Source organism: Eubalaena glacialis, chromosome 17 (genome assembly GCF_028564815.1).
Source record: "Eubalaena glacialis isolate mEubGla1 chromosome 17, mEubGla1.1.hap2.+ XY, whole genome shotgun sequence".
NCBI lineage: Eukaryota > Metazoa > Chordata > Mammalia > Artiodactyla > Balaenidae > Eubalaena > Eubalaena glacialis.
In genome coordinates this window covers 72,986,110-73,010,624 of record NC_083732.1, presented here as the reverse complement: position 1 = coordinate 73,010,624, position 24,515 = coordinate 72,986,110, and the positions used below count along the sequence as shown (strand labels likewise).

At 38.3% G+C, this 24,515-nt stretch overlaps 1 protein-coding gene across 2 annotated transcripts; it reads left to right on the top strand.

Moving 5' to 3' along the window:
• Nucleotides 1-322: 322 nt before the first annotated feature.
• On the top strand, nucleotides 323-24,116 carry ZHX1 (zinc fingers and homeoboxes 1). Of its 2 annotated transcripts, XR_009697634.1 has the most exons (5): nucleotides 323-697; nucleotides 8,235-8,351; nucleotides 17,143-19,992; nucleotides 20,379-20,475; nucleotides 22,519-24,116. XR_009697634.1 is itself a non-coding variant. In XM_061171564.1 (4 exons), the coding sequence occupies exon 3, from the start codon at nucleotides 17,368-17,370 to the stop codon at nucleotides 19,987-19,989; it is 2,622 nt and encodes an 873-aa protein (XP_061027547.1). In that variant the 5' UTR covers nucleotides 323-697; nucleotides 8,235-8,351; nucleotides 17,143-17,367; the 3' UTR covers nucleotides 19,990-19,992; nucleotides 22,519-24,116. The 2 variants fall into 2 exon arrangements, 1 of the variants encoding a protein (XP_061027547.1); XM_061171564.1 differs by lacking the exon at nucleotides 20,379-20,475.
• Nucleotides 24,117-24,515: the final 399 nt, after the last annotated feature.

Below are 24,515 nucleotides of genomic sequence, written 5' to 3'. Positions count from 1 at the left end.
GGGGGCGGTCTCCCGCCTAAAGGGGCGGGGCTTGGATCGTACTGCCGCCAAATGGGGCTTATGATGACAAGGGGCGTTTCTCACGATCTGGCGGTGACACTAGAAAGGCGGAGCGCCCAGAGGGCAGGGCCACAACTAACAGAGGGCCGGGTGCCTTCTGGATTGACCTGAGTGAAGACCAGGCTTCTGCCAGTAGCGGGCGGAGCTATCGCCGGCAAGGGGCGCGGCCACTTCGCGACCTGGAGAAGGCGGGGCTTCTGTTGACAGAGGGCGGAGCTTCCGTAGACTGGGGCGGGGCTTCTGTTGACAGAGGGGCGGGACGGTTCCCTACCTCCCGCCGTGAGGCAGAGGCCCGCAGAGGACCGGGTCGAACCCCAGGGGAGCAGGAGGGTCCGGGAGTGGAGAGCCAGGCGCGGAGCGGGGTGGGGGCGCGCGGAGGGCGCCGCCTGGGCCGGCTCTTCCCCTCCCCCCGCTCCCGCCCCCGGTCGGCTGCTGGGGCGCGCGCCTCGCCTCGCACCCCCACCCCCGACTCCCTACACTCCGCGGAGTTCGCAGAGCTTCCGAAGCCGTGAGCCGGCCCGCCGAGCGGTTCCGGGTGTAGGGTTCACAGGTCAGAGTTGACTCCCTGAAGAGTGTAGCCGGTTTGAAATGCAAGATGGCGGCGGCGGGGCTCTGAGAGGCGCGGCGGCCCCTGCAGGTAGCTGCGCGAGCGGGCTCCGCGACCAGCGGCCCAGGGCGTCCGGGGCTACGGGTGGGAACCGGCGGCGCAGAGTCCGCGGCCGGCGCGGCGGGCCGGACGGGGGAGGGCGGCCCCGGGGCAGAGACCCCGGGGAGCTAAGCGCGCTCGGCGCGGCGGGTGGCCGGGCGGACGGGCGCGGGGCGTCCGAGGGGCAGGGACCCGGCCTGCCTGGGCCGGGATCGCCGCCAGGGGACAGACCCTGAGCCTCCTTTGCGCTCTCGGGGTCTCTGCGGCCGCGGAAGTAGCGGGGGTGGGCTCTGTAAGGGGAAATTTCAGCCCGCCTGCCTACGAGAGGGCTGAGCAACTTGGGATTGTTGAAGGAAGTGAGGACTGGGTCTCCCTAGAAGGGGGGGCAGGCGCCGCAGGGATGGAACACCCCAGCAATGTTGAGGGTCCTAGGGGAGGTCGGGAGCCCTGCCCTGCGGGGGCGTGTGGCCTCGTGGGGACTTAGTCTCCCTGAGAGTCAGGAGAGATTTTCTTGCTGGAGCTGAGCGCACTAGTATTGGGGTTGGAGCCCGGAGAGATCCTTCGGGGAAGGGCTGTACCTCACTTCGGGGAAGGCTGGGCACCCATTTCGGGGCAAGACTCAGAGCTGAGTCCTTAAGAACTATATTAGCTTTTGAGGGAGCCCTGGGACTTAGGGAGAAGTTGATTAGAGAGAATGGAAGTGTTATCCGTCCCTTTCAGGAGGGAGAGAGGGAGGCTGACCATGGACCGCTCCAAGCCTTAGGGCCTGAAGGGAACAACCTCCCGGTCTTTGCAGGGAATGAAGGGCTAGGAAGGAGCTGTGAGAGGAAGGGGGTCTAATGGCAGTAAAGAAGAGCCCTGGCGGATGCTCTTTCCCTGTGTATTTACACCAAAGTTCTAGGAAACGGGACTTGAAATTCTTTGTTTCAATACGTCCCTCCCCACCTCTCTGTGGGTAACAGTAAGGGAAAAGCAAAACCCCGGAGAAGAAGAAGGAAAAAAAAAAAGATAAATTAAAAAAAAAAATACAAGAAAGAAAGAAAAAAATAAAGAGAAGAAAAAGGTTCCTTTGGATATCCTTAGCTTATGTTAGTGCAGGATCAAGCTCTCTGGCGGGTTTCAGTGAGAGACTCGGGTAGGAGAATTAGGAAGCGGGAGAGGGGATGGATAGAGGAGGCATATGGGGAAGAGATTGGGCAGAGCGGGAATTCCACAGGGCTTTTCTGTCATCTCACCCCAGCTCTGAAGAAAAACATGAGAAGAGGCTAATCTTTGTGGGGAGAAAAAAATGTCAGGAAAACTAACTGATAGAGAATTTGTAATGTGTTTAGGTTGGGATTGCATGTAAGTTGAAGGGAAGAAGCAGTTCTCTTGGAGAGTGAGAGGATAGCAAAAAAGGGAAAATCACAGGATTGGGAAATAGAGTAGTTCCCAGTTAGGGAGGAAGAAGCAGCTTTATCCCAGGAATAGTGAGTATTTGTTGGGTTGGAGTATATGTTTGTGCATAACCTACGTGAGTGCACCTTAAGATTTGTCGGTATTGGTCATTGTTTCTCAGTCTTTGTCTGAAAGCTTTAACTTGTGTTATATGGTGCTACGTGAATTATCCTTGCTTCTGAAAAATTATCCTGAAAAAGTCGTTTGTTTTTATGCCCGTGGTGAGGATGAACAGGATTTGGTGTTAACAGAGATACTGACCCTAGCATATCCCATAGATTTTTTTAAAAAATTTCTTAAGTAGCAATTCTGACTCTTGATTTTAAGCAAAAGAAATGTGAGTGCTGCCAAAAACAATAATGCTGTAACAGGATATAAAAGAAAAAGGGCTCTCATGAATATTTTTTCCTCTTAGTTTTTCCCTTCTTACTCTAAGCATTTTAGGGCTAAGCAGACTAATTTTGTGCAAAATAAGTTGTCAAACCTTGGGTCCTTTCAATATAGAATTGATAGCATTTCATTTATCAAGGACTCTTTTTGTAGAAGAATCTCTTCAAATGCTTTATTTAGTGATCAGGATTAAAATGAGAAAAAAAAAGAATTAAAGTAAGACTTGGGTAACTGATGACAGCTCTGATTCATACAGATTTCTTGAACCATTCTAGTATTTTTTAAAGGAGCTTTAACGTCTTCAATAGAAATGTTTTAAAAAACACATTTCAAGTATAAACTAGTTTAGAGCTACATGTTTGGAACATTGTTATTCATGTGTGCTGTTCTTTGGTTTCCCCAAAGTGCACGTAAGTCGAGTTTTATGTTCAATTATGACCAGATTAGGCTGGGTGAACCAGAAAGGCATTGCTGCCAGATGGTTTGAAAATATGCTAAGGCTGAAAACATAAATGTGCCTGTGCTGGTGAGCGCTTATTAGTAGATGTCTCTCCCTTATAGTGAGATGATTATTTCACTGGATTGGAGGACAGTTCATGAATGATGCAGCAATTATTTCACCTTTAATGATACTTGTGTTATAAGTTCTTCTTTTCAATAAATGTGAAAAAAAGTTTTACAATTATTTTATTAATGAACTTGATAGCATAGGTGAGGTGGCTCATTTTGGAGATTTTTTTCCCTTTTGTTATTATATTTCACATTGAGACTGAAAGGTGATGTTATGATATACTATACATTTTCCTTCGTGTAATGTTAAATAGGCACAAAAATGTGATATTTGGGACTTACTTAAATGGAAGTACTCTTAAAATTACTAAAATGATTACAAGTGTAGCTGAGGAAATAACCTTTTTATGTACGTTGCAGCATTGTGGATTTGGGCTCAAAAGACTCTACTTATTTGAATATTAACAGTGTTGAAATTTCAGTGCCTAAGCTAGTTTTTAATCTAATATCATATTCAGTCAATTCAGGGAGGTGTCCAGAAATATCTATTGCACTGTTTGTGGTAATAGCCAGTATAGCACATTCACTTTTATGTCTAAATTTTTTCTAACTTAAAATCCTCTTAAATCATCCTATGTAATTTCAAAAGTAATTTAAATTACATTTATATGAAGGGAAAAAAAACTATGGTACTAGCCTTTGAGTAATAGCCAGTGTTTCCCTTATATTATTGTATCCTGTTGCTCTGATACATTAATAGTTGTAGTCCGTGAGTAACCAGATTCGCATGACTGAGCTGCTGATTAAATTACTAATCAGGATATACATTTGCATTTACATTTTGGAGATCTGTATTTTATACAGTTAATTTTTTTTTATATAGATTTTATTTATTTATTTATTTATTTTTTGGCTGCGTTTGGTCTTCTATGGCTGTGCGCGGTCTTTCTCTAGTTGCCGAGGGCTTCTCATTGCGGTGGCTTCTCTTGTTGCGGAGCACGGGCTCTAGGCACGCGGGCTTGAGTAGTTGTGGCTCGTGGGCTCTAGAGTGCAGGCTCAGTAGTTGTGGCACACGGGCTTAGTTGCTCTGCGGCATGTGGGATCTTCCTGGACCAGGGCTCGAAACCATGTCCCCTGCATTGGCAGGCGGATTCTTAACCACTGCGCCACCAGTAAAGCCCTATACAGTTAATTTTCAAAGTAAATATTTATGTAAATTTTTATGTAGGTTGCCAGGTTTTGGTCTTAAAGGGTACTTAATCTTTTCAGTTTATATAATCAGTATCCCATAATGTATTTGAAAGGTATAACGATGGTCCTATGTACCTTTGGTTTAAACAAATATGATGATATACTTTGGAAAAGAAGTATATATGAGCAGTTTAAGAGTGACGTTTATTCAAGGGAGTAAAAACTGAGTAAACCACTTTTTATACAGGATTTTTGTTTTCAGTTTTAAATTTAGATTTTTAAAAAATCATATTATCAAAGCTTATCTAAAAAATTAAACCATTAAAGTGATAGACATATCATATACATATTTATCATTTAAAATAAAATAACTTTGTCATTAAATTTTAGTGATTTAATATTTCCCTTAGGACTTCTGACTCCCTTTTCCCCCTTCCTAAAGGTCTTTTTCTTTTTTTGATTCTTGTGAGGAATGAAAGGACATAGGACTATTCTGATATTTCTAAGCACTTCACTCATGATTATGTTTTTCTTCTTTACTAAGTTTATTCCCTTTTACCTTACGATATTGTGAAAAAGAAGTTTGTTAAAACTTGTCTGGGTGCTTCTCTGGTGGCGCAGTGGTTAAGAATCCGCCTGCCAATTCAGGGGACACGGGTTCGAGCCCTGGTCTGGGAAGATCCCACATGCCGCGGAGCAACTAAGCCCACGTGCCACAACTACTGAAGCCTGCGCGCCTAGAGCCCGTGCTTCGCAACAAGAGAAGCCACCGCAGTGAGAAGCCCGCGCACCGCAACGAAGAGGAGCCCCCGCTCTCCACAACCGGAGAAAAGCCCACGCGCAGCAACTAAGACCCAACACAGCCAAAATAAATAAATAAATAAATAAAATAATAATAATAAAAACTTGGCTGGGCTTGGACTGTACTTGGGAGTGGGGGTTGGGAAAAAAAGAACACTCTCACTGTATTACTATAAGATTTATATCAGAAGTTTGCGAGTTCTATGAAACACCCCTTAAAACGTGTCACATATTAGTGATTCATCTTGAAGCTAAGGTCAGAGGAACTATGTGCATGTTGCGGTGGGGGGTATAAATTATGATTGATTAATGTCTACCTGCTAAAGCCAGCCTATTCTAGCACTGCTTAATATGCTCAGAGGTATGAAATGGAATTAAAATGGATTGTTTTGCAGACTTTTAAAATATTTTATAATGTTTCAACATTTAGCAAATTGTGTGTGTGTGTGATAAGAACTCCTAGGATTTAGTCTTTTGACAACTTTCGTATATAACGCAGAACGGTGTTAATTATATTTATCATGCTGTACAGTACATCCTTAGTACTTGTTAATCTTATAACTGCAAGTTTGTACCTTTTGACTACCTTCATCCAATCCCCCCTCCCCCCAGTCCCGTACCCTGCCTCAGTAACCACAAATCTGATCTCTTTTTCTATGAGTTTGTTTGTTTTTTGAAGTATAACTGACCCAGAACATTATGCTAGTTCTCAACATTTAGCAAAATTTAAACAAAGACTTTCTTTGTTGTATAACTTAGTTAATACCTTAAATAAGAGTCAGAAAAATCTAATTGCGGACTTACTATGGGCCAGGAAATAGTCCAAGCACTTTACATGTGTTATTTCTTTCAATACTTACAGCAACCCTATTAAATAGGTACTATCATTGGCCCCATTTTACAGATGACGGGGCTATGGCACAGTCAGGCTAAGTGGCTTATCCGGGACCACACAGCTAGTAAGTGACAGAGCTGGGACTTGAACCCATGCACTCTGGTTCCAAAGCCCAAATTCTTCATCCTTATTTCCAGTCCGTCCTCTACTGCCAAAATAACTGATCTGTTTTATTACATAATGTATGTGGTTGAGATGACTTATTTAATTTTCGAAGTTCACTCTGTTCCTAAATTTTTAAAAGATACTTTGAATTTGAGAGGTGTCCTAAAGTACTCCCAGTATCAGGAACTGAACTAACACCAGGCAAGTATGCTTTTCATCCAGAAATACTGAGGAACTCATTCGTTGCTCCTCTAGTTGCCTTGTGCCTTTGCATGTCTTGGTAGCTCTTCTCAGAGACTCTGGTTCAGTAAAACATCTTGCAATTACTGTGTGATTTAAGAATGGATTCAAATAGGTTACCAATTTCCTATAATATTAATAATTCATTTTGGAAAATAACCTCCCTGCTTTGGCAGCTGTTTCCTATCCTCTCTTCTAGTCCACATCTTGTAGATGGATGGCTAAGGAGTGTCCGAACAAGGAGGTACCAGGAAATGAAATTGTAGAATCCCAGGCTGCAGACAGAACAGGATGCTCCACTGGGTCTACCAAGAAAATGCTCTTTTGCTTTTCTTGAAAATAGTGTAATTATTCAGCCTAAGCTTTAACTTACCCTACAAGTATTTTACTAAAGAACTGGTATATTTACATGATTTCTTGATTTAAGTGGGCTCTTCATAAGCAATGCTAGAATAGGCTGGCTTTAGCAGGTAGACATTAATCAACATGCACCCCAACACCTACCCCAACATGCACATAGTTTCTCTGACCTAAGCTTCAAGATGAATCACTAATATATGACACGTTTTAAGGGGTGTTTCATAGAACTCACAAACTTCTGATATAAATAATCTTATCATAGTAATACAGTGAGAGTGCTCTTTTTTCACCAAACCCCCACTCCCAAGTATAGTCCAAGCCCAGCCAAGTTTTTTTTTTTTAACTTTTGGCTGTGTTGGGTCTTCGTTGCTGTGCGCGGCCTTTCTCTAGTTGTGGCGGGCCGGGGCTACTCTTTGTTGCGGTGCGCGGGCTTCTCATTGCGGTGGCTTCTCTTGTTGCGGAGCACAGGCTTTAGGCGCGCGGGCTTCGGTAGTTGCAGCACGTGGGCTCAGTAGTTGTGGCTCGCGGGCTCTAGAGCGCAGGCTCAGTAGTTGTGGCTCACGGGCTTAGTTGCTCCGCGGCATGTGGGATCCTGCCTGACCAGGGATCGAGCCCGTGTCCCCTGCATTGGCAGGCAGATTCTTAACCATTGCGCCACCAGGGAAGTTCCCAGCCAAGTTTTAACAAACTTCTTCATAAAGTTGTATGTAATAATAGCAGGAATCAAAGGATGAGGTACTGAGGGAAATCATCTTCCTTAATATTCATTCACTATGGTTTTCAGAGTTTCAGTGCTTAAAGAACAATAACAAAAATGCTTCAACCCTTCAAAAGCATTATTTACTTTTATTTAATAAGACAAACAATTATAGTTTTTACTTAATTTTCCTGACTGGTTTAACAACTGTGAATAATATACCACAACATTTTTAGACACAAATCTGAGTTTTCAGAGAATTTTCAGTTTGCTTGATTTTGTACCATCTAATGCTTCACAATGCACTGATTGAAAAACCATTTAGTAGTAGCTTTCTTACAAAAATGAAATAACCGCCAGTCATTCTATTAGATATACCATATGTTTAGGGGTAGAATACCACTAGTTTATTTAAGTAGTATTGGCATGTCCCGAGCATTAATGATCCACTTCATTCCAATTAATACATAGTAAATTAGGGTACAAATATCACTAGGCTTATATGTAAACATACAAACACACACCTCCTCCCAACTCTTAGTTTAACTAAGTTGTCTATCGTAACTTTTGTGTACTAATTTTTTACAATTCCCAGTTTCTTCATCTCAGCTTTCATATTATAGACTGCATATATTCACCTTTTGAAAACTTTTATTGAAAATAGTACAATAGTGACTTGGTTGTTTTATAAAATATAAAGATATTTTGAAGTGTAGTTTTCAGTTTTGAATTTCTTACTAAGATTGAGTTTGGCATTTCGATGATTCTTTTAAAAGTTCTGTGAGGAAATGAAATTTTTTAAAAATTACATTTATTTTTAAAAAGCCAAGGCATAAGCTTAAAGTTTCCGAATAAGACTGAATCGTATCTAGAATAATAAAGCGATATTACTTTTCTTGTAGGAGATGGCAGATAGGTACTTTGGACCTGTTGGTAATGATGGCCTGAGCTAAACATCTCCTAATTTGAAGGGACACCCTTCTGTGTCAAAGAACAGAATGCGGAGGAAGCTATGGCAAGTATGTGTTTCATCGTTTTGGTATGGTAAAAACTCAGATACTGAATGTGCTCACTTAATATAGTGATACTATATTTGGCTAAAGTTTTAAAAGCTTTTCTTAAAAAAGCAGCAGATATATTCTTAACTCTTTTTTAAGAAATGTACTTTCAAACTTGAAAAATATAGAAGTATTGTCTGCTTTAATTTCAAAGGAAACAGCATCACACTTCATAATAAATCTATGTGGTATATTTAGAATTGATTTTTCAATCTATTCAGTACATTTGCTGACATCCACTGTGTATCAGGCACTGTACCAGGTGCTGTGGTAATAGTGGTGAACCAGACAAATGAAGGTCATGAGGGTAGAGACCTTTTCTGTGGGGAAATTGATCTAGAAAGTTTACTATTCTTTTGCCTATATCCAGAAAAATGCTTCAAGACTTACAAGAACAACTCCTGAAAATATGTTTTCAGCATACAGTTCTCTAATAATAGTTAATTACAATTATAAAATTTAAGATATTAATAATTAAATACTTTGATTTAGGTTAAGCATACCACTATTTAAATATTTGAATATATTTGTACATAATTACTTTTATATTTTATCTACCTGATACGAGTTGGCTTTTATAAGAAGCATTAGATTACATACTATACTGTTGGAAATATTTATTTAGTCCAATTGTTATTGTATATGATTCCAGAAAGTACTAGGAAAGATTCCATAACCATTAATATGGTGGTTCACTTACATTTTTTGTGTTCTTACAAGTTGACATTACCAATACTAATTACTATTATCCTTCAAAGTATTTTTTTAATTAATTAATTAATTAATTTTATTTATTTATTTTTGGCTGCATTGGGTCTTCGTTGCTGTGCGCGGGCTTTCTCTAGTTGCGGCGAGCGGGGGCTACTCTTTGTTGCTCTGCGCGGGCTTCTCATTGCGGTGGCTTCTCTTGTTGCAGAGCACAGGCTCTAGGCGAGCGGGCTTCAGTAGTTGTAGCACGCAGGCTCAGTAGTTGTGGCTTGCGGGCTCTAGAGCGCAGGCTCAGTAGTTGTGGCGCATGGGCTTAGTTGCTCCGCGGCATGTGGGATCTTCCTGGACCAGGGCTCGAACCCGTGTCCCCTGCATTGGCAGGCGGATTCTTAACCACTGCGCCACCAGGGAAGCCCCCTTCAAAGTATTTTTAAAAATTGAATGATTATATCCTGAGTGAAATAGGTAACAGTTACTTTATTTTATAAATGGGGAAGATAATGGACAGATGAATGGCTTTTCAGCCTTTCAATGATAATCTCACTTAGAATCAAGAATAGCATTCTTGTGTAGATTGTCTGTGAAAGATTTAATACACTTCCTTGAGAAAAGTAGGGGAAAATTATTTTCAGCCGAAAATTACTTTTGGATCCTATTTACAAACTTGAATAATAAAGACAGGAGATTTCATTATAGGGATAGTTTGTGTATCACTCTCATTATATGTTACATACCGACCTACATGCCAGCAGAAGGTAGAACACCAGGATGTTAGTGTCCTGGAGACCATTCAAAAAGACATTTCACTCCTCAAATCTGGAGTCAGAGCTTACCAGGAGAAATCTGTCCAGCTTAGATTCTTCTTTTAATCTTTAGCAGCGTTAAAGTTGGCTTTCTTGGGTAGAAAAAAAACAGGTAGGATAGAGTTTCTAAACCTTTAAGCCTTAATTAGCATTAGCAAAGGGATCTTCTGAAATTAGATAATCTTGGGCCACAGTTTCTTAGATGCTACTACTTGGATCATATTCACTCCCGTCTGTATTCACCTTGATACTTGAGTTTTTATTATCTTGAGACCATTTTGGCAATTTTCTTGAGATTTATCTCTTAGGTAATAATTCTAGGTTTCAGTAATTTTTACAAACATTTGTTGTGGGTACAAATTTGGGTTGACAAATCGCTCATTTTGTTTTTTGAGAACTTGACTCTTGTTTCTAAATATTTTTATATTTTAGCTTTGAAAAATGCCTCAAGTGTGTAAAGACCAAAAAAAATTTTGTAATTAAAAAAAATATCCTCTTGGACACCTTTTTTTAAAAGAACATGGTAGATAGCCTTTGTTTTAATTTGAGTCCATTATTCTTTGTTCCTACTATTATTTCAGGCATTCTGTGATTTTGGTGGATTTGTGACTTTTAGTTTGAATACAAACATGTAAAAATAAGTATTTTCAGCTGGCTAAACAGAACTCTGACTCAGAGAGGGAGAAGTGAAACTAAATAGAATACAGAGTCCTAAGAGTTCTCAGTTTATGTATAAATACACATTTCAAAGGATTCTTAGTTTGTATATTTTAGTTGTCCTAAGAACAATTTTACTTAGTTGGTACTAGGTCAAAACTACCACAGTACTTAAAAATTATAGTTATCTTCTAAATGTTCTTATTTGACCCAGAATTGGCCTAAAAACAAAGTTTGTTTTTATTCGCATAAAATCTTACCAAAATAACATGCCTTTGTGGCTAACTAGGCCAATAAACTGTTAATCATTTAATTTAAAGTACAAGACAGCCAGAAAAATAGAGGCTTGGAAATTCAGTGTAGCTATGGCCCTACTTATAAAATTTTTTAGACTTTTTTTTTAGCGCTAAGCATAGAATTTGAAACAATCCACTAACTTTTTATAGTGTATTATATTGAGAACCTGTTTTTAAATCTCTTTAAAAATATAGAATATCATTAAAATATAGTTTTCTCTTATAGAGAAATAATGATTCTAAGTTCAGATTTGCACTTGCTATCTTTATAAGAACTGTGCCTTTTCTTCCGAATTCTACTGCAGGACTAATTCTTTGAATGAATTTATCATCCTTGTTTCATTTTTATATAGTCTACAAATTTAGATATACACTATTCACACATAAAACTGATTTGTTATGGTAGAATTATAGATATTGGTAAATATTTGTTGAATATCCATTGCTATATTTTAATAAATAGAGTGTTTTATATTTGAGCATGTTTTCATATTCTAGTGACTAAGGTAATTTTATTAGTAAGGATTTTACCAGTGAAAGTACTGTAAAGCGAGCACAGTTGTTCTTTATAGCTCCTCTATAAATGAGTGCTTAATGAAGTAGAATGTATGTTATAATACACAATACACATATATTTTAAAGCTTTTTTTTCCCCAGCAAATATTATTGGGGCCTTCATAGGCACTGTGTTTGGCCCTGGGAATAGTGGCGAGCTAAACAGACATTCTCTCTGACCATGTAAGAAGAACTACTTTTAGAACTGCTCCAGATTTTTATTCTGTGATGAAATAAATTTTGCTTTCACTAAATGCTTTTCTGCAGAGAAAATTTCATGTAATTATTTTCATGAGTTAAGAATCATGAATTGATTAAGGAGCATCCTACCCTCAGGAGAAGAACCAGCGCGCAGATAGAACCATGGAAATTGGCTTGGCCTAGATCTACACCCTGGAGATTATGTGTGGTCTTGCGGGCTCTTAGAACCAGTCTGACTTCTCTACTGTGGGACAGCAGCCCCCAAAGATGTCTGGAATACCCCTGAATGCTGTACATACTCAGATTCTTCTTCTTCCTGAAAAAACCTTTATGTAGCACATGTTTTTGCTTTAAAAATAGAAAGTAAACTTTGTTTCCAGCTTGAGACAAATGACCATAGAAATATTTTAGTCTATTTGCAGTTTTAAGGCCGTGAAACTATTGTTTGTTGTATTTACAGTAAAGCAATGTCATAACAATATTAAAGAAAACTTGTAAATACCACACATAAAAAAATTTCACCCATAATCTCATGTGAAAATTTCATTTTTTATGTTCTCATCTAGTCTTTGTCCACATGCATACATATTTTCCCATAGTTATTTTATAATCAATATACAAATTTTGTTCTGATTTTTAAAAATTTAACAGTAAATGGATACTTTACCATATTCCTTAATTACTTTTTTAAATATCATTTTTAATGGCAGTGTAATGGATTTGATCATTTTTTTTTTAAACGTATTTCTCTACTGAAAGATTAACTGAAAATAGCATTCAAACATAATTATATTTACAGTGCTGGATGCATTTAGAGCATAATTTTTTCTTTTATTGGCAGACTTCACTTTAATTATGTTTTAATTGCAAAGCCACCTAGCTCCTCAACTGAACTCTAACCCTCTTTTATAGGTAAATAGTGCAAGCTTCGCAAATTGATTTTAAGCTTTTTTGAGTTGACTTTCAGAGGGAGGATGAGATGCCTGTCAGCTAATAGCAATTTCTATATGGCAGTTTTCCTGTCTCAGCCCCACTGCACTGTAATGACGAAAGGAGATGAATTGAAACCACACCATGGAAATTCTTATTCTGTATTTTTAACCCTTTTTGCTTTTTCGTTCAACTTGTGTGCCTTGTCAGCTGATTATGTTGCTTGAGAGATAGAAAGAAAGAGAATAATAGTAAATAAATGGTATTTATTCATTCCCAAAAGAATTTTTCAGGGACTGGGGGAAAAAGCATTAATTAGGCACCTAATGTATATCAGAGTGTGTGAAGCATTTTTATTTGATCAGCCTCTGAGGTAGGATACCAGCATTCTTATTTTCTCCAGGGCAGCCTTTTCTGCTTCTTTTCTAGAAGCCTCCTGTAATGTGCTTATATAGTTCCCGATACTTCCTCTCTCATTGCATTGATCATAGTTAGTCTAAGTAATTGTTTACTGCCTGTTTTCCTTGCTCAACTGCTAGAACCTGGCAGACCAGAGACGATCTGTCCTGGTCACTGCTGTAATCCAAGTGCCCAACACAGTGCCTGGCACGTGGTTGACCTTCAACAAATAGTTGTTCAGTGGATTTGTTGAACTGAAGAATTTTGGTTTTATAGGTGAGAAAACTGAGGTTGATATGAGGTTGATATTGGGTAACTTTTCTAGTCACCTAACTACTAAGTGACAGAGGAGACTCTAAAACCTGTGGTTTTACCCTATATCACAAAGCCTCTGTGAACTTATCCCCCTGGGCCTGGGTTTCTTCTTCCATAAAAAATGGGACGATTGTACTGAGGTCCCTGCTTTCCCCCCAAATCATGACTTTATAATAAGGACCACGAGGATGCCCTTGTTTTATGTTTTTTTTTTTTTAATTAATTAATTTATTTATTTATGGCTGCGTTGGGTCCTCGCTTCTGCGCGAGGGCTTTCTCCGGTGGCGGCGAGCGGGGGCCACTCTTCATTGCGGTGTGCGGGCCTCTCACTATCGCGGCCTCTCCCGTGGCGGAGCACAGGCTCCAGACGCGCAGGCTCAGCAGTTGTGGCTCACGGACCCAGTTGCTCCGCGGCATGTGGGATCTTCCCGGACCAGGGCTCGAACCCGTGTCCCCTGCATTGGCAGGCGGACTCCTAACCACTGCGCCACCAGGGAAGCCCGAGGATGCCCTTGTTTGTGCTTTGATTTATTTTTAGGTTATATACATAATAACAGAATTGAGCCATTGGACCAAATCTTGAGGCTCTTTTGGGAACTTTTAGTCTCCCTTTGGAAATATGTTAAATAATATACTGACTCTGGTTTGTTAGCAAAATGTGAGCAAACAGTTTTATAAGTGAAGAGGAAAGAGTATTTCTCAGGTCTATGTAGTTGAGTATAGAAGTAATCCAGGTTGAGGCAACCTAGGATACTCAAAATAATGAGATTTTTAGTCTTTTGCATTACTGAAGATTTTTTTTAAGCCTTTCTTTTAAGTAGCTTATTTAAATTTAATTATAATTTTAAAATTATACATTTAATTTAAAATATTTAATTTAAATAAATTTAATTTATAATTTAAAATTTTTGAATTCCTTTCAAAGACCAGTACTTTCAAAGGAAAAAGCACAATTGTGTGTATATATCATTAGATAATAATATATGAATATTTTGTAATTTTCATGACTTTAGCAAAAAATATTTAAGCTTTTAAAATTTTATATCTGTTTCAGTTCTTACAAACTGACCATCCTGAGCTAGTGAACTATAAGGAAAAGAAATAAAAGTAATAATTTCATAGCATATTCCTATTTTTATACTAGATAGGATAAAAAGTAAGAAGTTTAACCCAAGAGCTAGAGAACCAGAATAATAAAGGGATTTTAGCTCCTCAAGTTTCTCTTCTGTATCTTTTTATTAGTATGGGTTACTCTGTTCTACTCCTGGGCGCTCCAGGCCTGCCTTTTAGAGTGAAACAACCTGAAAGGACACATTAAATTCACTTTAGCTTTCACATTTCACTTAGCACTGGCAAGCTGAGGATTTTTGATGAAAGTATTTACATTTTTAAGGCAAAGTCTTCAGACACATCTCAGAACCCATCAGAGGTGGGAGTAGGGATTGTGGGGTCCGTGGGATGGGGTCAGGAAGTAGTTTAGCTTCTATACTTCTCCGACCAGTGGCTATATTCTTTAATCAGTTTTGCACTTGGGCGTCTCATAGAATTTTGTTTGAAGAAGGGGCTCTCCTGCTTACAACAAAAAGTTTGAAAACCACCACTTTCAGGAAATGTAGTTTCAAGAAAAACCCCTCTATCTTTGACTTCTGGCTGTTAATATACCCTAACTAAATATAATCTAAGATTCTATGAGAATAACAGTCACAAAATAGCTTACTCCCCTGCCTTTCAGCAATTCTCCTTCACTGTCAAAAATGTGGGTGCTGCTCATTTGTTACTCTTCTGCTTAAAGTCTTATTTGAGGAATTCCCTGTTTCTAATGAGGAAAAAATGATCAAAACAGTGGTGTTCCCTATTGAATTGAGTAGGAGAGATGCTATTATCTTAGTTTATAACATTTAGTTAAGAAATCGTTTTAAATTTCAGTGATTTCTTTATTTTCCCTTAGAAATCAAAGATTTTTTTATAGAAAAAAAAAAACACTGACACTTTTGAGAGTGGGGTTTGGACTGTTGATACCATTATTATTACTAAGCTGATGCTCTTTATTTTGTAATATGGGAAATCAGGACATTTAGTCCAACTTTTGGTCCAACTTTCCATCTGTTGCTTGGATCCATCAAATGGATATGTAGTATATATTTGAATAATCCCAGTGAGGATGATCTTACCACCTTCAAAGGCAGGACATTCTCTCTTTGGACAGCTCTGTTTCCTAAAAATGTTTCTCCCTTTACTGAGTCATGGAGACCTAGTTTTGCTATAATCTTTGAAATAAACTTTTTCTCCTCATTCAGCTAGGACAAGGATTATGCTAGTAAATGAAAGTAGTTCCAATTTGTGGTACAAAATAAGTGATACCACTTATTGTATTCATTTTCATTTGGTTTAGAATTTAGAAGCACACCAACTTTGATTTAGCATCAAAATTGTATTTTAACTATTTTGGGTACAAAAGTATTAAAATGTATTTGTATGAACATAATTCACTTTTTCTTGATGATTCAAAGTCATTCTTGTGAATTTCAGCTACATTTTCCATGATGATGCCCTTAGGGCATTTTGAATTTGACAGGACTCTTTTTCTATTCATTCTAGTTCAGGTTGGAAGTAGTTTTGTGTGTGTGTTGCGGAGGGGATCTTAGTTCCCCAACCAGGGATTGAACCCCGGGCCACAACAGTGAAAGCGCTGAATCCTAACCACTAGACCACCAGGGAACTCCCTAGTTCAGGTTAATAAGCATTTAGTGAGTCTCTACTTCCAGGCTTCTGTATGCAAAAGGAGATATAGAAATGTATGAGAAGTCAGCCAAGATAGCTCAGCTGGGAGAGCTTAGATTGAAGACATAAAGGAAATTGCCTCCATCCAGAGTTTCAGGAGCTTTGCTATGTCTCAAAAAAGCTATTGCTTTAAAAAAGAAGGCAAAAATGAATAAGGAAACTGGAGGTTTCGGGACAGAAGTGTAACATTCCTCTGGTACAATATGGTAAGTGCTAGACTAGAAAATAAACCGGGGAGGAGGTTGGGCCGAGCTAAGGGGAGAAGGTGATCTCTCAGGCAGATCTATAGAGAGGTCATCACACCCAGTGCACAAACAAGTGTCCTGGCACAAGGAATGGCCTGCACTGAGAGTCCCTAGAATAGCAATCGTTTTTGCTCTGTGCCTAAAGCATAAGGAAATAGGAGTCAGGAGGGAGATGGTAGGAAATTGAGGTTGCAGCCAGGATGTGAAGGGAACTACATGTGGCTTAAGGAGTTTGAATTTCATTCTTTCAGCACTGGGGACCCATCATAAGCTTTAAGCCAGGAGACTGATACGATTAGATATGTTTTACCAATTTTGATAGCATTGTGGAGAATGATTAAGATAATGTTTCTGAAACTTTGATCATTTATATTCTGCCTTTGTTGCTTTTGCCATACTTGGGCATGCTTTTGGGATAAGACAGACCAGGAGGAAGAAGCAGGCATAACTGATGGATTGAATTTCTTATATACTTAGTGGTCATAGTCTTGAGTATCTGTGGCTGCTTTTATAGTTTTAAAGTTCCTCCCCTGTTAACAGATTATCATTTCACATTGATATTAGTATGCCTGCTGAAGCAGACTCTTTTTCCCCCTTCCCTTCCAATATATAGCTGGCTAGCTGAAAAATCCAAATAAACAAGCCCGTGGGCTGACCCATGAGGTACAGTACATGACCTTGAGTGAGTTGGCTTGGAGACATCTATTTTGATCCTTAGAGGACTTTTTTCCTGGTCTGGTCTTATTCTACATCTTTATAACTGAGCTCTCCAACAACTTCATGTAAGTGAAATATAACTGTAATTTGTTTAATAGATCATAATCACTCATTTAAAAACATTTTTTAATTTATCTTAATGTAGGTGATTGGAGTTGTGCTTCAAAAATTTCAGCAGTTCAGCAGTATTTTATTTGCCAACCATAAGCTCTTTACTTGATAGCACCATGAAAAAGCTGCTAATGAGACTTGTTGAGCACAAAGACAGACTTGAAGAACCAAAAGCCATTGTTTTCAAATGAAGAATACTGAACAGTTTTAAGCCCCAATGCTTTTTAATCACCACTGAGATTTCCCCCGTAACATCAGAATGGCAAGCAGGCGAAAATCCACAACACCCTGCATGGTCCTAGCCAGTGAACAGGATCCAGACCTCGAGTTGATATCAGATTTGGATGAAGGTCCTCCTGTACTTACACCTGTAGAAAACACCAGAGCAGAGAGTATCTCAAGTGATGAAGAAGTTCATGAATCCATGGACTCTGACAATCAGCAAAATAAAAAAGTTGAAGGTGGCTATGAATGTAAATATTGTACTTTTCAAACTCCAGATCTAAATATGTTTACTTTTCATGTGGATTCAGAACATCCCAATGTAGTGCTAAATTCATCCTATGTTTGTGTCGAATGCAATTTTCTTACCAAAAGGTATGATGCACTTTCCGAGCATAATCTGAAATATCACCCAGGAGAAGAAAATTTCAAGTTGACTATGGTGAAACGAAATAACCAGACAATCTTTGAACAAACAATAAATGATCTGACTTTTGATGGTAGTTTTGTTAAAGAGGAGAATTCAGAGCAAGCTGAATCGACAGAAGTTTCTTCTTCGGGAATATCTATCAGTAAAACTCCTATCATGAAAATGATGAAAAATAAAGTGGAGAACAAACGGATTACAGTTCATCATAATTCAGTTGAGGACGTTCCGGAAGAGAAGGAGAATGAAATCAAACCAGACCGTGAAGGAACTGTGGAAAATCCAAGTTCTTCAGCTTCTGAATCGAATACAAGTACTTCCATTGTAAACAGAATACATCCAAATACTGCCAGCACAGTTGTGACCCCAGCAGCAGTTCTTCCTGGGTTAGCACAGGTTATCACTGCTGTATCAGCTCAGCAGAATTCCAGTCTGATTCCCAAAGTCCTCATCCCTGTTAATAGCATTCCTACCTACAATGCTGCATTGGATAACAACCCCCTTTTGCTTAACACCTACAACAAATTCCCTTATCCAACAATGTCAGAAATTACTGTTCTTTCTGCCCAAGCAAAATATACAGAGGAACAGATCAAGATATGGTTTTCAGCCCAACGTCTAAAACATGGTGTTAGCTGGACTCCCGAGGAAGTAGAGGAGGCGAGAAGAAAACAATTCAACGGAACAGTCCACACTGTACCTCAGACCATAACTGTCATCCCCACCCACATTTCCACAGGGAGTAATGGTTTACCATCCATCTTACAGACATGCCAAATAGTTGGCCAGCCAGGTCTGGTCCTTACCCAAGTGGCTGGCGCGAATACCTTGCCAGTAGCAGCACCTATAGCCTTGACAGTGGCAGGGGTTCCAAATCAAACAAACGCACAGAAAAGTCAGCTCCCGGCCGCTCAGCCTACTGCAGAGACCAAGCCAGCAGCAGCAGGAGCCCCATCCTCTCAGCTTGTAAAAAATGAAACCGCCGTGGCGAACCCTGATGCGTTCGGCGTACGGGCAAAAAAGACTAAAGAGCAACTGGCAGAATTAAAAGTTAGCTACCTAAAGAATCAGTTTCCCCATGATTCTGAAATTATCAGACTTATGAAAATCACAGGGCTGACAAAAGGAGAGATTAAAAAATGGTTTAGTGACACAAGGTACAACCAGAGAAATTCAAAGAGTAATCAGTGCTTACATCTCAACAATGATTCCTCCGCCACTATTATCATAGACTCCAGTGATGAAACCACGGAATCCCCAACTGTTGTTACTTCACAGCAGAAACAATCCTGGAATCCTTTTCCAGACTTTACTCCCCAAAAGTTTAAAGAGAAGACGGCAGAGCAGCTTCGTGCCCTACAGGCAAGTTTTCTCAACAGCTCTGTACTTACAGAAGAAGAATTAAATAGGTTAAGAGCGCAAACCAAACTTACCAGAAGGGAAATTGATGCTTGGTTTACAGAGAAGAAGAAATCAAAAGCTTTAAAGGAAGAGAAAGGAGAAATAGAGGAAAGCAATGCAGGTAGTTCCAAAGAAGAAACTGGAGAAACTTCTCCTGGAGATGAGTCTAGTGCACCTAAGTCGGGGAGTACGGGCAAAATATGTAAAAAGACACCCGAGCAGTTGCACATGCTTAAAAGCGCATTTGTCCGAACACAGTGGCCGTCGCCAGAAGAGTATGACAAATTGGCTGAAGAAAGCGGGCTTGCTAGAACAGACATAGTTAGTTGGTTTGGGGACACCCGTTACGCTTGGAAAAATGGAAACTTGAAATGGTACTACTACTATCAAAGCGCCAATTCAAGCAGTATGAATGGTCTGTCTTCTCTTAGAAAAAGGGGGAGAGGGAGACCCAAAGGAAGAGGAAGAGGAAGACCTCGCGGGCGGCCCAGAGGAAGCAAGAGAATGAACAACTGGGACAGGGGGCCGTCCCTCATCAAATTTAAAACTGGAACTGCAATACTTAAGGATTATTACCTGAAGCACAAATTTCTTAATGAGCAAGACCTCGATGAACTTGTTAACAAATCACATATGGGCTACGAGCAGGTCAGAGAATGGTTTGCTGAAAGACAGAGAAGATCAGAGTTAGGTATAGAATTATTTGAGGAAAATGAGGAGGAAGATGAAGTTATTGATGATCAGGAAGAGGATGAAGAAGAAACAGATGACAGTGACACTTGGGAACCCCCACGACATGTGAAGCGGAAGCTTTCTAAATCAGATGACTGAAATGTAAGTTGTTAAGCTGCGTGTGCATTCACCAACCACATACATTTAGCACAGTCACCTCGTATTTGTCATCGTCACTTTTGACGGATTTTTTCTAAAATAGTTTCTCTTATGCCTCATAAGAGGACTAGGTGCCATGAGTATAGCCAAGAGATACGATTATCATGTGTAGTCTGATTCTTGTGATGGTTGTGTTTATTATGTAGAGTTTAATGTTGCCTTAATTATTTTTTATGTGAAATGTTCTTTACTTTGTTTTAAGGGAAAGTTACCCATTCTCTAAGAAGGAAGACTGGTGGGCGGGTTGGGGATTCACACATACTAAAGATAACTAAAATGTATTTCTTGCAACCCTCCTTCACTAAAGCTTCATTTTTTGCCTGTTTAAGGAAAGAATTCAAAAACGAAAACTAAAAAGAAGGGGAAAAGTATACCGAAGGAAAGACTTACCACAGGGGTGAAGATTGCTCAGTTTTAGGAAACTAGGTGAAAATGGCTATCTCTCTTTCTTTATTCATTGTATTGCCCCCCAAACTATTAGATTTTTAACTAGAGTTTAAAATGCTTTAAGTATTAAAATTATTCAATTTTTTTTCTATTAAAAGCCAAAGGTCTGTTTTAAGCGATATATAAATTCATGTTTGCTTAGGTGGCATCTGTCTTTGAAAACTGTGATATAAATTATTTCTGTTTTAGGGATCAGTGGTAAATAACAGATTTTATATTAAATTAACTCAATTGCCTAAAATGTCTTTTCCTTATTTGATATAAAACAAACCTGCTACCAGCAGAAACACATTATTAAGTTAAAAATATCTCTCTGTAGGCATAAAAGTGCAAGTATATATGCTTTAAATTTGAAAGGTTTGGCATGTTCCTTAACTCTTAATTCTTTTATAGATTGGATTAATTAAAATTTCACTGTAGTTGCAAATCCAGATACCTGATTTGGAGTTAGAACTTGAATTCTTAATACTTTTGGAATTCAGTAGCATAGTTTGCTTCTTTTCTACTCTCTGTTTTGGAGTGTTCTAGGATAAGACTGTACTTTTTTTAAAAACAGTGCAGTTGTCATTGAAGTGTTTGTATCTGTCCATCAGTAGTCCAAAAGCACCTTGTTGTCAGAAATCACTGCAGTGTTCTCAAACAGCAGGGGAGGAAAAGAGGCTTAGACCCTCATCATGTGAGCATATTTATTATACTTACTTCCATAGCTTTTTGCATCCCTGCCCCATCTGCTACTTTTACGCTCTCTTATTCTGCACAGAATTTCTTTAATTCCCCCATGCCTTCCTCCCTGGTTTTATTTATTTTGTTTTAACAGTTATTTATAGAGAGCTTAATATGTACCAGGCACTATTCTTATTGCTTGGCAGTAAGCAAGATATTCTTTTTTTCCAGATATTCTTTTCATTAACAGGTTTTTTTTTTCAGGCAGAAAAACAGATGAGACTAAAAATGCACCTATTTTAGAATGAATCTTACTCCAGGTTATAGAGCATAATGTATCCTTGTGAGTCACAAGAAGTTAAACAGCCTTGTACGGCTTTATCCTGAAACGCAGCCCTCCATTTCCTTATGTCAGAAATCTTCAGGACAGGCTTTTTTCTGACCCAGATGCAGAAAATATTTTTTACAGGCTTTTTTGTTGTTGTTGCTAAACACAAGAATGTGCACTCGGCCAAGATTGAATCAACAAATTTGTTGCTGCAGTGAATTGTTGTCGTTGTTGTAGTAGTAATCTCTGCAGTGATTTTGGAGGAAGTTGTAATCTCATTCTAAAAATAATGTGAACTTTGTTGTACAGCTTAGTTTGACCTTACTTTAAGTTTGTGTGGATAATTCGTAAGTTATATATCAATATGCTAATGGACACTATGGTCAGAAAATTCACACAAAGCCATGCATGATTTTTAAAAAATTGTATCGTATATGTTATACATGTACTTTTGTGGTACCTATATTGGCATGCTCTAATTTTAAAATGTGCAAAAGTCTAAAATTATAAAACCCATTAATTAGCAAGTTATCATTGGTTTAACAAAATAATTTTTCATCTTATAAAAGGATTCACCGTAAATTTCCTCTAAACCGTTACTTCTTCATTTAGATACGGTTTAATTTACCAAAAAAAAGTAACCAAAACCTTTCCAAAATAGTTACTGCAAAAAAGTCATAAACACATATGTCTTTTGCACAAGCTAGCCCCGTATATAAATAGAAAAAAATACAAGTCTTTAGATTTCATAGTCTATTATGAATACAATGAAATATATACTTCCTACTAATATTTTTTTATAAATTATTACATGTAGGTAAAAAATGTCTATAAGCAAATCTGGTATATGCAGAACATATACACTGGAGTTGCAAAATCTGCATTACACAAGATACATGTGGCAAGTGATCTCAGGATTAATAAGCGAATACAGAGGATGTATTTTAATCGTTTTTGTTTCTAAAAGTGGTAAATGTTAAAATATGGTTATCTTTAAAATTTTAGTTTTTTATTATGTTTTTCTTTTATAGCTGCCTAAAACGTTGGAGGAGAATCAATTCTTCAACTCCAGATGTCTGGTTTACTGTGAATGGGCCCAATCTTTGATGACACTGAAAACGTTTGGGGGCATACACAATCTCAAAAAATAGGATCCAATACCCAAAAACAGTGGGACTCAATGTTGTGTCAAAGTTAAACTGCTGCAGACGGCAGAAGTCCTGCAGCGCACACAGGACACTAATTAAAACAACTTGTAAGAAGTCACATTTCAATGCAGTGCATTTTTATTCTGATACGATGGAGACATTCTGATTCTTAGACTTTCTGAGGGGGTTTAATGACCACTAGAGCTTGTCCTCATATTCTGTTCAGCTTAATACTGTATGTCTCGTAAGATGGGCCTTATTGCCTGTATTCTTTGATATATGATTAAGATTATAGCTTTGAGTGACCAAACATTTTACAGAGTAAAACTTGTTTGAAGCAGGAAAAAGAAAAATCTGATTTATTTCTGTGTCTCATTTCTCAGGCCCTGCACTAAGATTAAGGAGTTGTGCCTGGGTTTATGTAATTTCAACGTAAGTGAAAAACAGGCTGTGGACATATGTTGGAGCAAGAAGGTTTTGTGGTATCATTGGCGCTTAATGAGTGGATCTTTCATTGAACACATTCATGGATACCACTATTACTACTTGTAATACTCTGTTACTTTTTTTCATTAGAAACTGAATTAGCTTTTTCTTAAACCCAACATAATCAGTACTGAAGAAGGGAAAGAAACTGGCATAAGAATTTGGATAGGGTGAAACTCTGAAATAAATATTGTACCAAAAATGTGAAAAAGAACCATGTAGTAAATATTAACTTAGTGTTTTCTTACAATCGTATAGAAATCAGAAATTTTGTACAGGTGTCAGATCAGAATTTTCAAGAATTATCTTTTGGTGAAATTCTTTGTGTAACAACTTCAATGAATAAAGAATAAAATTCTGAACTGATCAGAATGAGTTAAAACTTAGCTTTTCACTTATGAACATGGCAGTGTTCACTGTTAACTCTTGCCATTTCAGGAGACTGAAAGTTCCTCCTAACTCAAACTTTGTAAAGACCGGTGCTGTTCATTCGTGTTGAGAAGGACCCTTTCCTTTGTGACTATAGGACCATTTTTCAAAATGTGCTTTCTTCATAGAAGAAATGTTCAGTTTCATTAGCTTTGGATTTTAAAATGTTTTTCTGAATGACCAGATGTAGTGGGCTTGGCCAGTTTATTTTATCTAATTTAATGAATAATAAATATTAAGCTCTTGTTTTTACCTAAATGTTTGTCATCTAATGAAAATGTTATGAAAAAGCCTTGACTATGCATGCTGCTTTCATTTTTATAAACTTTTCATTTTTTAACTATAGCTTTATTAGTAATTCCAAAATGCTGCAATTTAGCTTATTTCTTCATTCAAACAGCTGGCTTTGTGGGTGGCTTTTTCATACTACTGTTAACTTTTTTTAAGAGAAGCAATGTAAAGACAGTAACGATTTAATGCACTAAACTGTTCTTTCTTTTACACGTTTAAAAACTTCTTAAAGCACTCTGTATTATAATGATTAAATTGCTCCCTTTTTTAAATCATTGCTAATGTGGTCTGAGTTTTGTTTGACAATAATTTTAATGTTTTCAAAATTTGAAATGTCAAGTATTGGAAATGAAACCTTTGAATATATTTATATTATGTTTCCCTTGCAATATGTTAACTTTGTATAGCTGTAAATAACTATTAGTAATTTTCCCCCAGTCTCTTAAGACTTGACACTTAAATCTGCTCTGATGTTTGCTAGCTTTTAAATATATTTATTTGACAGAGCAAAGAACCCTCTTCTCCTGGTTAACTGTGTCCTTGAATACAAAATAAAAGTTAGCAGTGATTAGTAGTTTTCAGTGATTTTTTTTTCATTTTATTAACTGAATTTTCAAAAAATTATGGTAAAGTATAACAAAATTTGCCATTATATCCATTTTTAAGTGTACAGT